A 12,776-nucleotide genomic window follows, 5' to 3' on the forward strand; every position below is an offset into this window, starting at 1 on the left:
GACATTCTCCAGCCACCACACTTCCAAGCTTCAGCCACCCGCCACCCGCCGGAACAAAAGACGGAGTGGCAAAGATGGGAAAGCAGCAGGCAGGGAGGAGCACGCTTAGGAGCGTCGTCAAAAACCCAACACAATGGAAAGGTCTGAACCCTTGGCACGGCCAAGCCAGCAGGTCCCGTCCATAAAACCCTCAAACAATGGAGCTGTCCAAGCAGCGTCTTGTTATGATAACCCCAGCCCCTCAACATCCGTGGAGGCAGGAAGGAGCCAGACAGGAGGAAGTATTAAGTTGAGCAATATAAGCATTCCACCCGCAGGGAAACCAGGAGGCCCCACCTCTCCCTGACTTCCCACCTCGCTCCCCTGGGGCTACAAAGGAGAGGGAAGGAGGACTAGCAGAGGCAGCAGAGGCCGCTAGCCCACCCCAGGGTCAGTCACTGCTTTGCCTCCTACTGCCCTTCCATGGACCGAAACGGCACCGGCTACCGCATGGGTGACATGGGTACCAAGAGCAAAGGCTGCTGGTACTACCTGAAATATTTCTTCCTCTTTGTCTCACTCATCCAGTTCCTCATCATCCTGGGGCTGGTACTGTTCATGGTCTATGGCAACCCTCAGGTGGGCACGGAGGAACATCTGCACCAGGTAACCCAGAAGAATGAGGCGCTTTACAGCAAGAATGTGAAGTTGCTCCAGCTCAACACCAACATCTCCAAGGAGCTCAACCTCACACGGAAGTCACGGGAGGAATTCATGCAGATGTTGGTCAACAGCCGGAGGGAGCAGGACCGGATCAATGCCAGCTTCAAGCAGTGCCAGGTGGACCGGGTGAGTCCTGCCCTCCCTTCCCTATCCCCAGCCTACTCCCCGCCTTCAGCATCTCTGTTGCTGGGGGTCACCCTACTACCCCAGGGGATGGCCCTGTCTGAGGACCCCCAGGCAGATCCCTATGGGACCACGCTGCTTTCCCCCACAGGGGCTCAGAATACCACCTAAGTCAAAAATCTCTCCTGGATTTCTAAACAAATAGGGAAAAGTGAGGTGGAGAGAAGATTCCACTTCTTTTAGGCCCTCCGCCTGATTTCATTCATCCCGCTGCCTGATTTCCCCCCTTCCCACCACCCAGTCACCCAACTTGCTCAAACCACTGCTCAACATACAGGTCTCCCCACCTGAAAGCCAGTTAGTTGGATAATAATTATGGTATTTGTTAAGCACTTACTATGTGCCAGGCACTGTACTAAGCGTTGGGGTAGATACGAGCAACTCGGGTTGGACACAGTCCCTGTCCCATGTGGGGCTCACAGACTCAATCCCCATTTTACTGGGGATGAGGCCCAGAGCTGTTGGCTGGGGGGCAGGGGCCGGTGCCCTCCTCTCCCTCGTTCCTGGGCCGCTGCCCCACCCCCCTCCCAATCCCAGAAGGTGATCCCAGTTTCTCTTTGGCGGGGGAAGTTCCATTCATGGGGGCTCGAAAAAAGAAGTGGAGGTAGGATCTAGGCTGCTGAATCAAGTCCGGGGCTATTGAGGGGAGAAGGCCCCAGGCTAGGTGAAGTCTTCTCCCCTCCAGGGGTTCCTACACCTTCCAGAGGGAGAGACGCTGCTCACTTACCTTCAGACATTTCACCTGAGCTTGGGGAGGTAGAAAGAGACATTCCGACAAGGAAAGGAGAAGAGCTTTAACAAGGAACATTTCTGTAGTCAAGAGGGAAGAACCTTCCTGAGCAAGTTGCTTTGATGTAGGAGGGAAAAATCAGGCAGAGGGCCTAAAAAGCAGTGGAATTACCTCTCTGCCTCACTTCTCCCATTTTGTTTAGGATTCTGAGCCTGGGCAAAATGGAGAAGTTTTTGCCCCAGGTGGTATACTGAGCCCCTTAGGGGGAAGCGGGGTGAAACAGGGAAAATTGGGGAGTTTTTTTATAGGTCAGAGACATTTTGGGCTTTGGTTTCTCCAACTGGAAAGCTGGGGAGAATTCTGTTGGTGACTCTCAGAGTCTGGGATTAAGGCAGTTAAAAGAACAAATGGATGTGGAAAGATCCTGCTCCCCCTCTTCCTGCCACCCCAGAAAGTCAAAGAATACAACCCCCAAAGCCTGACTTGTCACAATCCCAACATTGCAGGGCCCCCTGACTCGTAAAAACACCCACACCACAACCTTCTCTCATCTTCCCCTTGTGTCCCTCTCCTCTGGCTCCTTCCCTTCTGTCTTTAACTCTGCTCAAGCTATCCCATTCTGAAAAGGATCACTGCTCAACACCACCATCCTCTCCTGCTCTTGTCCCATCTGAGAAGCAGCATGGCTCAGTGGAAAGAGCACGGGCTTGGGAGTCAGAGGTCATGGGTTCAAATCCCGGCTCTACCACTTGTCAGCTGTGTGACTTTGGGCAAGTCACTTAACTTCTCTGTGCCCAAGTTACCTCATCTGTAAAATGGGGATTAAGACTGTGAGCCTCATGTGGGACAACCTGATTACCCTCTATACCCCAGCACTTAGAACAGTGCTCTGCACATAGTAAGCGCTTAACAAATACCAACATTATTATTATTATCTGCATTCCCCTGCTCCTGTGCCTGTCCAGACTCCTTGAACAGCTGCACCCACCACGGCCTCTTCTCTTTCCTCTACCCAGATTCTCCCCTTCTGGCCCGGATTTCGCTCTCTTGACTCTTGACTCAGCCCTCTCTCAGGTCCCCAGTGACCTCTTTCTGGCCCGACTCATTGGGCTGGCCTCCATTTTAGCCCTCCGGCACCCCTCTACAGCCAGCTTTCGACAGCCCACCCCCATCTTGGATTTACGTACCCAGGGCCCTCCTGGTCTTTCTGCTCTTTCTCAGCCTCCTCTCCTGGCTCCTCTCCCTCCCCTCCCCATTTAACTGGGACAGGAGGGGGAAGGGGTCCGACCAGGGTCAGTTCGGGGCCCCCCAGGTTTTCCCGCTCTACACCTACTCTTGGGGAATTTATGCACAGATACTGTACTCAGGGGTTGGGGGTGGTGGGCGTTAGGGGAGTAGAAACTCACTGCCCAGAAGCTTGCAGTGCTGTCCTATGGATTACCGGGACAGTGAGCCTTCTCAGGAATGAGTTTTCATCTACTTCTGGCTGTGGCTGGTGGCATTTGGATCGAGCTCCAGACCAAGCCAAGTTCTACTGCCAAGAAGCCAGTCATTCTTAGCTTCTTCCCCCTTCTCTGAATGGCCACTCCTGCCATCCCCTCTCTTCAGGGGACCAGAACACCATAAACATTAGCAGAGAGGGCAGCAGCTGAGCCCCAGTAGTCTCTATGGCAACAACATGCAGGTGGGCCCTTGGCAATGAGCCTCCTTTCTTTCTATGCCGAGGTCCTCAGTGGAAGACTCCGTCCAGCTCTGCTTCAGCCAGAGACTCCAGAGTATCTGCCAGGAGCTTTTTGTGATGCTGCAGGTGTCTGCTCATAACAATTTCCCCTTCCCCCTCCTCCCTACTCATCTGCCAACCTTTGGGGTGGGCAAACAGGAGGGCAGCTTGGAAACAACTAGTCATCATCCCTCCCCTCTCCCCCTGGAGATTTTCCTGTTTTCTTTAGTGGGAAGGTTTAAAATAAACAAGCCCCCCAATTCATTTTCCTTGCCAAACTCTTGCCTTCAGCCTCTCCCCACTCTAAGCTGTCCAACACGCAAGAGCAAGAGTCATTTTTCTCAAGCATTTTTTTTTAGTTTTTTGTTAAGCACTTACTATGTCCCAGTCACCATACTAAGCACTGTCCTTGTCTGACATGAGGCTCACAGAATTAATCCCCTATTCTATACATGAGGTAACTGACACACAGAGGAAGGGAAGTGACTTGCCCAAGGTCACACAGCAGACAAGTGGCAGAGCCAGTACTAGAACTCGGATCCTTCTGGCTCCCAGGCCGGGGCTGTATACATTAGGCCACGCTGCTTTCTCTAAACATTGATAACAACAGGTGACTTCTCTCCTCGAAAGTCAATAGGAGCTTCCTATCACAGCTCAGATCAAACTAAGACTCTCGGCTACAGACTTCAAGGCTCAGAGTGGCCATAGAGACCACCAGAGCTCAGCTGCTGCTCATTCTGCCCCTACCAAACTGCCCTCTTCGGCTCACATCCTCTACTCCACCTAAGTGAAGCTGTTCCTGCTCCCCCACATAAGACCCCTTACACTGCCGAGCCATCAATCAATCATATTTATTGAGCACTTACTGTGTGCATAGCACTGTACTAAGCACTTGGGAGAGTGCAATAGAGTGGGTTGACACGGTCTCTGCACACAGTGAGCTTACAATCAGAGGGGAAGACGGATATTAGCAGCGTGGCTCAGTGGAAAGAGTACGGGCTTCATTCAATAGTATTTATTGAGCGCTTACTATGTGCAGAGCACTGTACTAAGCGCTTGGAATGAACAAGTCGGCAACAGATAGAGACAGTCCCTGCCGTTTGACGGGCTTACAGTCTAATCGGGGGAGATGGACAGACAAGAACAATGGCAATAAATAGAGTCAAGGGGAAGAACACCCAGCAGACAAGTGGCAGAGCTGGAATTTGAATCCTGGTCCTCTTACTCCTGGGCCTGGGTTCTCGCCACTCTGCTCCTCTAAGACTCCATGACCTCTGCTTCCCCAACTCTATACGCGGGACTCGCCCTCCAGGAGCAAACCCTTTGAGTGAAATGAACCCCCAACCTGGCCCAGAAAGATCACTTCCCACTAATTCCTTCCAACCAACCAGTGTTCAGGCTCGGAGGGGTTTTGTTTCTTTTGTCATGGGTTCGAATTCCGGCTCTGCCGCTTGTCAGCTGTGTGACTGTGGGCAAGTCACTTAACTTCTCTGTGCCTCAGTTACCTCATCTGTAAAATGGGGACTAACTGTGAGCCTCACGTGGGACAACCTGATTACCCTGTATCTACCCCAGCACTTAGAACAGTGCCCTGCATATAGTAAGAGCTTAACAAATGCCAACATTATTATTATCACATTATTAAAATCAATTATGGATCATCTGGACATAAATCCTTTAGGGCTAAGTATGGGGTGCAAATCCAAGTGCAAGGGTGATGCAGAAGGGAGAGGGAATAGGGGAAATAAGGGCTTAGTTGGGGAAAGCTTCTTGGAGATGTGCTTTTAATAATGGTGCAAACCATTCCCCCCGGCCTGGAATGCCCTCCCTACTTCTCTTCACCAAATCACCCATCTCCCTAGGGTCAACGTGCTGCTAAAAAACCCCTCCTTTTGGAAGCCTTCCCAGATTTCCATCTCCCACTCTTTCCAAGATCATGCCACCCACTCCAGTTACCTTGGTTCCCAATGTGAATACTCGCCAATTCTCAGTACACCCTGTACTTCTCTGTGCTTTTTTCTGAAGTTTTTAAAGTCCCGGCCCTCAAACTTTGATACTGGTGATGACGAGGATGATGACGACAACAAAGAGAACTCAGTTTTTCACAGTAAAAAGGAGCTTGGGTCTGAACCAAAAGTCAATACAGATTAGTTTAAAAATAACTGGTGTGAAGCAAGACAACTATATTTTTCAATCTTCTCTTCTCTATTACCCTATTAGTCTCCAGTCTGGACTAAGCATCTATACTATTCGGAGTCCTGGATCCGGCTCTGTGTGGTTGGATAGAGGAGAAGACAAGGTCTCTGTCCTCGAGGGGCTGACATTCTGATGGGGGAGAGCATGCACATGTGCGCACGTGTACACACACACACACACATATGCACATGTGAGCATACCCACGCATATACCCACATATACTGCTATGGGGAGAGACCAAGGGAAGAACAGACATAGTCTCTGTCCTCAAAGTGCTGACAAGTCTGATCAGGGAGACAGGGCAGACCCAGATCCACATATGATCGAGACTGAGAGCCCCACGGGGGACAGGGACTGTGTCCAACTGGATTTGCTTGTATCCACCCCAGTGCTTAGCACTGTGCCTGGCACATAGTAAGTGCTTAACAAGTATAATAATTATTATTATTATAAACCCAAGGCACTGAAAGATAGAAAGCTATCGAAATGATAAGAGCCCTAAGGCAGAAACAAGATTCCAGAGATATACAGAAGTTCACAGTCATTTCCAGGAGGACAGAGATCAAGTCCCAGGTACCCTCTAGGGATACTCCACAAAGGCTTGTTGAGGAGTGTATTGTCTTCTGGGGTTTAGGGGGTGGAGGTGGGGAAGTGCCAAGACTGGGGGGCAGAGCCTTGGGCTAGAGCCCTTAGGACTGCTCAGGGGAGCCAGCTCTGATCACCTGTCCCCTCTGTCCCTTAAGATACAATGCCAGGTCAACATGAAGTACACGGTGTACATCGTGAAAGAGGAAGAGATCTGCAAACAGGACCTGAAGGAACTGAACAACACTCATATCAGTAAGAGCCCCCGACCGGGGAAGAGAGGTCCCAGAAATGGCCAGACCCTAGCCCAAGTGCCTAGGCCTGAAATCAGGGCCAACCCAGAGGAAATCAGACAGGCAGCAAACTGCAACCGGGAAGGGGGCCAAAGTCTCCCAGCCCTTCCTTTCTGTTCCTCTCTGGTTCGCTTTCGTGAAGTTCTGTCAGAGTGAGGGGTGGGGAAGTGGGCAGGGGCTGGTGGGGAGTGGAAAGACCCCAGCTTAGGAAATGGGGAGAGAGAGGTCTGTGTTCAGTGGGGGGGGGGGGGGTCCCTCCCCACTTCTAGCTGGGCCCCAACCTGGAGAGAGCTGACAGAGCAGCCTCAACCTCTAGGGTTAGGGGCCCCGGAATCTGGCCTAAACCATTCCACCCCCGCGGCCCCAGGTTGTTTGCCTGGACAGGAGCTCACAAAACGGGAAATGGGCATCTCCCTTCCACCACAGCCTTGAAGCTCCACTTCAGCGAGAAGGTCAAGAAGATAGAACAGGATAAGGAGAACCTGCAGACCATGTGGACCAAGCAGAAGGAGGAATTTCTGGCAGAGAAGAACATCGGCCAGAAAAACTGGGAGAGCTGCAAAGAGGAGTCGATCCGGCAGCTTCAAGAATTGCAGAGGCAACAGGGCCAGATCCAGTTCCTCCAGAATGGGTGCCTGAAGCTGAATGACAAATTATCCTTGGAACTGAAGACTCTGTGGCAGGAATCCATCATCCCCAAGTCCCTGAACAATATGTTCAGCTACTCCAACCCATACAGCCTGCCCGTGAACTACGTCACGGACTTGAACCTCGTCCGACAGTTCTGCGACACCACACCCAACACCATGACCACCAAGGTGGGCGAGCTGTTCCAGCAGCTCCGGGTGGACATCATACAGAAGGCGCAGGAGAACGCAGACCTCCAGAGGCAGAAAGAGTTGATCGAGCAGAACCTCCAGGCCTGCCAGAAGTCTAAGGAGGCCAACCAGAAGGAGGCAGTGTCTAAGTACCAGCAGCTGCAGACTGACTGCACAAAGCAGGGTGGCCTGGCACTGGAGGAGAAGATGGCATTGCGCAAGGAGAAGGAGGGGCTGCTAAAACAGCTGGAGGAGAAGGAGCGGCAGCTGGCAGCTGCCAATACCCAAGTGGCGATCAAGACCAGCTCCCTGGAATTCTGCATCAGAAGCAAGGTGGGATGAATGGGGTGGGGGTGGGGCTGCAGAGGAGCAGGGGCCTGAAGCTCTCCCGATATGTGGGACCCTTCTTCCTGGGCATCGATCGATCGATCAATCTATGGTATTTCTTGAGCACTTACTGGGTGCAGAGCACTGGACTAAGCACTTGGGAGAGTCTGATATATATTGACATCTGGGAGTGAGTGTCTAACATTGGCAGAGAGGAGAGGGCGGCTTAGGCCATGCCAGTTTTCAATCAATTAGTATTTCTTGAGTGCTTAGTGTGTACTAAATGCTTGGGAGAGTGCAGTAAAACAGAGTTGGTAGACATGTTCCCTTGCTTTTGTTGGACTTTCTCTCCCAGAACCCTAAAAGCGGGGGTCAGGGGGGCACGCACCCTCCTTCCAACTGCCCAGCTTAGATGGTATAATAATAATAATGATATCTGTGCAGTACTTACAATGTGCCAAGCACTGGGCTAAGCGCTGGGGGACAAGATCATCAGATTGGACACAGATCCCATCTCATGTGGGGCTCACAATGGCCACTAGAACCTGCTGCCCTCTTCTCCCCAACAAAAGGATAGGGAGATGTTTTAGGTGTGGCTGTGTCTGGTGGCATGTCTGTAGGTGTGGGCACATCTGTGCAGTGACTATGTGAGTGTGTGTGTGTGTGTGTGTGTGTGTGTGTGTGTGTGTGTGTGTGTGTATGTGTCCCAATATATACACAAGGCAGAAGGCCAGTTCTTTGCTCTTTGGAGTCTGGGAGCCTGCCTGTGTTGGTGGTCAAGGTAAGACATCTGGAGGCTGGAGTATCCTGTTCATCTCTGCTCCTGCCCCTGTCTTGAGTGGTGTCATGGGAGAGAAGCCTTTCTCATCTGATCTAGACCTCTGTTCCCCGGGCACTGACCCCATAGCTGGAGGATGGGGAGCTGAGTAGAGCTCTCTCCTCCAGCGCCATCAGCTGTTCAGCTTGACTGGACCCCATAAATTCCCAAAGCAACAGCTGACATCTTTGCAGGGCTGCAGGCCTGGTTCCAAATGCCCAAGCAGTTAATTCCAGTCCAGTAGTCTAAATGCACAGCCATCGGCCCATTCCTTACCAGCCCTTATTCTAGCAGAAGATGGTAAGTCCATCCAGCCCAGGGTTTGACCCATGGCCCATCTAGCCCAGGGGCCAACCTCCGACAGTGGCACCAGATGCGTGGAGGAACCATGGACCAGTGCCCCTCCAGGACCTCCACCTCACAGTCAGGTCAGACCATCCAACACCCCTAATGTTCATTCCCTTCTCCATCCCTAGGTTTCTCCCAGTAACCCATCTTCCACTTCTCATTCTTGAATTTATCCAGTCTTGAACTTACTAATATTTTTGCCTTGCCCAGTTTCCCGTGGGAACAAATTCTGTTGGCTTCCTGCTCGCTGGGGGTGAAGAAGCGTTTCCTTCTATTTTTTTGGAACCAAAGACCCTCTGGCTCCAATGGGTTTCCTCATTGTCCTGCTGCTGGAAGCAGCAATTCCATGTTAGCTTTGTCCACCCCCTCCATGACTTTGTCCCCTCCCAGCCTGCATCTTTCCAGACTGAAGAAACCTGACCCTTTCAGGGTCTCCACACACACAGAGCATTTCTGTTTCCCCCTCCATCTTGGTGGGCCTTCCCTCCCCCTGCCTCCTTCTCTGTTCTGCCCAGGCCATGAGGCCGTGACCAGAACAGCCTGAGGTCTTCCAGGGGTCACTGGGTTGCAAAAATAGCTGTTGGGCTTCCATGAAATGAGCAATAAGGCTGCTTTTTCCCTGGGCCCACTTGGCACCCATATTTAGGCCACTGAGGGAGGGTCCCAGTCCTGGGAGCTGGCAGGAAGAGATGGCAACAGAAACCTCATCCCCATCAGATCCTTCTCCCACAGCTCATCTCCAGGTGGTCTTACTGTCTACTGCGCTGAAGGTTACTTTAATTCTGCATTTTACAGGCAGGCCCCTTGGGGAATCCGGTGACTCGGACTGGGACCGTTTCTGGAAATCCTGGGATCTTAGGGAATGCTGGAACCATTGGTGAGTAAGGACACTAACATGGCGACCTGGGAAAGTCACCCTGGAAGGGCCTCAGCCCCCTATGATCTGGCAGAGATGGCCACTTTTCACACCCCCAGACCATCACCGGGCTCACATGGGAACACACCACTCCACCTCCGTTCCATGTAAACTAAATCCTGACCAAAACAGGAAGGCATTGTCCTCCTCCACAGGCCAGAGCCTGACCCTCCTGGCCTGGCTTACCAGCCTTCTCCACCAATCCAGTCATGATCTGGGTTGATGCCAGCTAAAGGTGAGGGCATCTCTATTGGAATGGTGATGACACTGGTAATTGTAACCACAGACCACCTTGGCTCCTCCCAGGTGCCCATGAAAACCAGGGATCTACTGTGCTCTGGGGAAAGCCGGGTGGCATCATGGTGGGGAGCAACAAGGAGATATTTTCAACTCAATGGATTGGTGGGAATGGGGTGGGGAGGGCAGAGGGGCCCTGGGGTCCTACGGTCATGATAACTCCTGGAGATGAAACTGGCAAGGAGAATGTTGAGCTGAAAAGATCCAGAGATTGAGACCCACTTGGCTTCTCCTACACTAGACAAGACCAGTCTGGAGGAATTCAAGAAGAAGATCTTGGAGCAGCAACGGATGAACACGTTCCCAGGAAACCCGCTCGGGCAGCCCAGGTGAACCCCTGGCCCCCAGGGGAAGATGGCAAAATGGAGCTCCCTTCTCTGTGGAGCCACCCCACAGAGGGCCTTCTCTCAGGCCTGGGGCAGGATGCCTCCCCCACTAACCCGGGGGTTCTCTTCTGCCCCCTTACAAGAACCACCATTTCCTCCCTCTAGAAAATGTTCCCCGGCCCCAGGCTGGGAGTCGAGAAGTCACCCCGTGGAAGGAATCTTATCCCTGCCTCTCCAGAGTAGGCCCCCCAGGAAATCAGACCCCATCCACCCGCACAACCCCCTCAGTGGGATCTGGCTACCCTGAGCTGACAGACTCACAGCCGGTCTGCACCTATGTGGATAGACTGACAATCCTTACAGAAGTGAACTGGCAGGCGGAGAGGAGTGGGTCCTGGCTTGTGCTCTGAAGGAGAATGGGGTTCATCCTGGAAGGCTTTCTGGAGGAGGAGGCTCATGCCTTGCCATGTCCAGGAGGGGAAAGGAGGAAGGTCTTGACCAGGCTTGGAGAAGGGAGGAGTAGGGCTGGGAGGATTTGGGGGAGGACAGTATGAGCTGGAATGGTTAGCAGCTGGAGGAGGAGCCTAGGATCCCACAGTCAGGCCCAGTGAGCCTGGGGTAAGACAAGTGCAGGAGCCCCAGGGTCCCAGAATGAAGTCACTTATGGCAGGAAAGAGACCCCACAGCCTAGGAATGGAGAGGTTCTTGGAACAGGGAGGAGATGCCAATGGTGAAATTCAAGGCTGCTGTTTCTGCAACGGGCATTAAGTGACTGAGGGCCGGGAGGTGGGGTGCCTGCAGCTGCCTTGGGGCGCAGAGCATGGGGGCAGGGTGGGGAATGGCGCCATCTTGGCAGCATCAGAGGTGAGAGGAGCAGACAGTGGCATCTTAGAATTGCAAATTCAACCCCAGACTGCCCGGGAGGAAAGGCCACAACTGGCCCTGGTGGGGGCTCAGGGAATCCCACGGGTCATAGATTGAATTATTTTTCTTTGTCCTTTCCCTCTGCCCTTCCCCCCCCTCCCCCCCACCCATGTCTCTAGTGGCTAGTGACCTGGGCTGCAACGGGAGGCTGGAACGTGGAGGAAAATACAAGGAAGGAAACGGGACTTTACTGACAATAATATTAACCAGAGATCTGCTTAGCTATATAGCACACCCAACTCACATGCCTGCACATGCACACACCCAGACCCAGCCATGCAGTCTCACGCTCCCCCTCACCCCCCACCCTCCAGACACAAACCTACAGGTTCCCAACCCACCCACCCCACTTCCCCGACCTCAGATACATGGAAGCCTACACTCTTCTGGATCCAGATTCCCCACACCCAAGACGCGCATGCTCACACACACACACACTCTCTCTCTCTCTCTCCTCCCTCATATTATATTACGTGCCTAACTTGTCACTGCCTTATCTGTTATCACCGACCTATCTTAACTCCACAAGCTGCTGAAGCCGGGAAAGAACGGGAAGATATCAATCTGGCTGTCAGAGGAGCCGGCATTGGTGGGTCCTGCCAAGACAAAGGGAGCTCAGCCTGTGGCTGACTGAGACCCTCCAGTTCCTCCCCCATTCCCGGTCGCCCCCCACCCCCACCCCACCCCTCACCGGGCAGCACGCCAGCTTGAGAAAAGGGGCCTGGAAAAGGGAGAAGGGGGCAATTGCTGACCACCTGCCCCAAGGCAGGACCTCCGCCCGCCTCTGACTTCACTGTTGCTCTAGCCCCTGCTGGCTACACAGACAGAGCCAGGCTGCCACTTCATTCTGCCTGCCTCAGAGCAAAGGCTGGAGAAGCAGGATTAGGGTGAGAGAAGGAGCCAGGGGCCGGGAGCCTTGCTCAGAAGAGAACACTCCTGACGGCTGGCATGAGAAGTGCCCCGGGCTCCTCTGGGCCTGGCTGGCCCGGGGAGGGGGCCCAGGATGGCGAACCCCAAGCTGAGCAGCGAACACCACCCAACCTTCACAATGATAGGTGGAAGGAGTGTGAAGCACATGCTCCAGCCTCCTGCCATGCAAGTGGCTTGCTGCACCCTAGCATCAGGCCCTCAGGAAGAGGTTTGGTGGAGTTGAAGAGTTAGTCCCAGCTCTGATGCTTGGGTTGGTGACGAAGGTTTGGGATGTCCTTAACCCTTCCCTGTTTGCGGAATCCTCAATAAACACACCTAATGCCAACCCCTTGGAACCTGTCTGGAACTCATTCTTCCAGCCTCAGCCTTTGGGAGGGGGCAGGGAGAGAATGAGATCCTAGAATCTAAGACCCAGGAGGGACCCCGAGAAGTCACCTGGCCCAGTCCCCTGCCTGCAAGCAGGTCAATGCCCAAACCCCCCAGAACAGAGTATAGCCTCTTCTAAAGAGCTAGAGGAGCAGAGACTCCTCAACATTGTCTGCCTCCTGTTGTAACGATGATGCCCCTTGGCAGGAAATTCTGTCAACAGGCTCAACCAGACCCTGGCGTCCCCCAGGGTAAAGATTCCAGAAAAATCTGAGCTACAGCTGCTAGAACTAGAAGG

General features: G+C 53.1%; 1 protein-coding gene across 1 annotated transcript; it reads left to right on the plus strand.

Annotated features, from left to right (window-relative positions):
- Positions 1-337: 337 nt before the first annotated feature.
- LOC100085400 (plasmalemma vesicle associated protein) lies at positions 338-12,447 on the plus strand. The gene is made up of 6 exons (XM_029051777.1): positions 338-828; positions 6,275-6,371; positions 6,836-7,560; positions 9,515-9,596; positions 10,174-10,261; positions 11,302-12,447. The coding sequence occupies exons 1-6, from the start codon at positions 463-465 to the stop codon at positions 11,306-11,308; spliced, it is 1,365 nt and encodes a 454-aa protein (XP_028907610.1). The 5' UTR covers positions 338-462; the 3' UTR covers positions 11,309-12,447.
- The last annotated feature ends 329 nt before the right edge of the window (positions 12,448-12,776 follow it).

The sequence above is a fragment of the Ornithorhynchus anatinus genome, chromosome X1, assembly GCF_004115215.2.
Source record: "Ornithorhynchus anatinus isolate Pmale09 chromosome X1, mOrnAna1.pri.v4, whole genome shotgun sequence".
In the NCBI taxonomy this organism is placed as follows: Eukaryota; Metazoa; Chordata; class Mammalia; order Monotremata; family Ornithorhynchidae; genus Ornithorhynchus; species Ornithorhynchus anatinus.

Coding starts and splice junctions, on each gene's coding strand:
- LOC100085400 (XM_029051777.1), top strand. CDS start 463: ATGGACCGAAACGGCACCGGCTACCGCATGGGTGACATGGGTACCAAG. Junction 6,372..6,835: donor ACTGAACAACACTCATATCA/GTAAGAGCCCCC, acceptor CTTCCACCACAG/CCTTGAAGCTCCACTTCAGC. Junction 7,561..9,514: donor AATTCTGCATCAGAAGCAAG/GTGGGATGAATG, acceptor TGCATTTTACAG/GCAGGCCCCTTGGGGAATCC.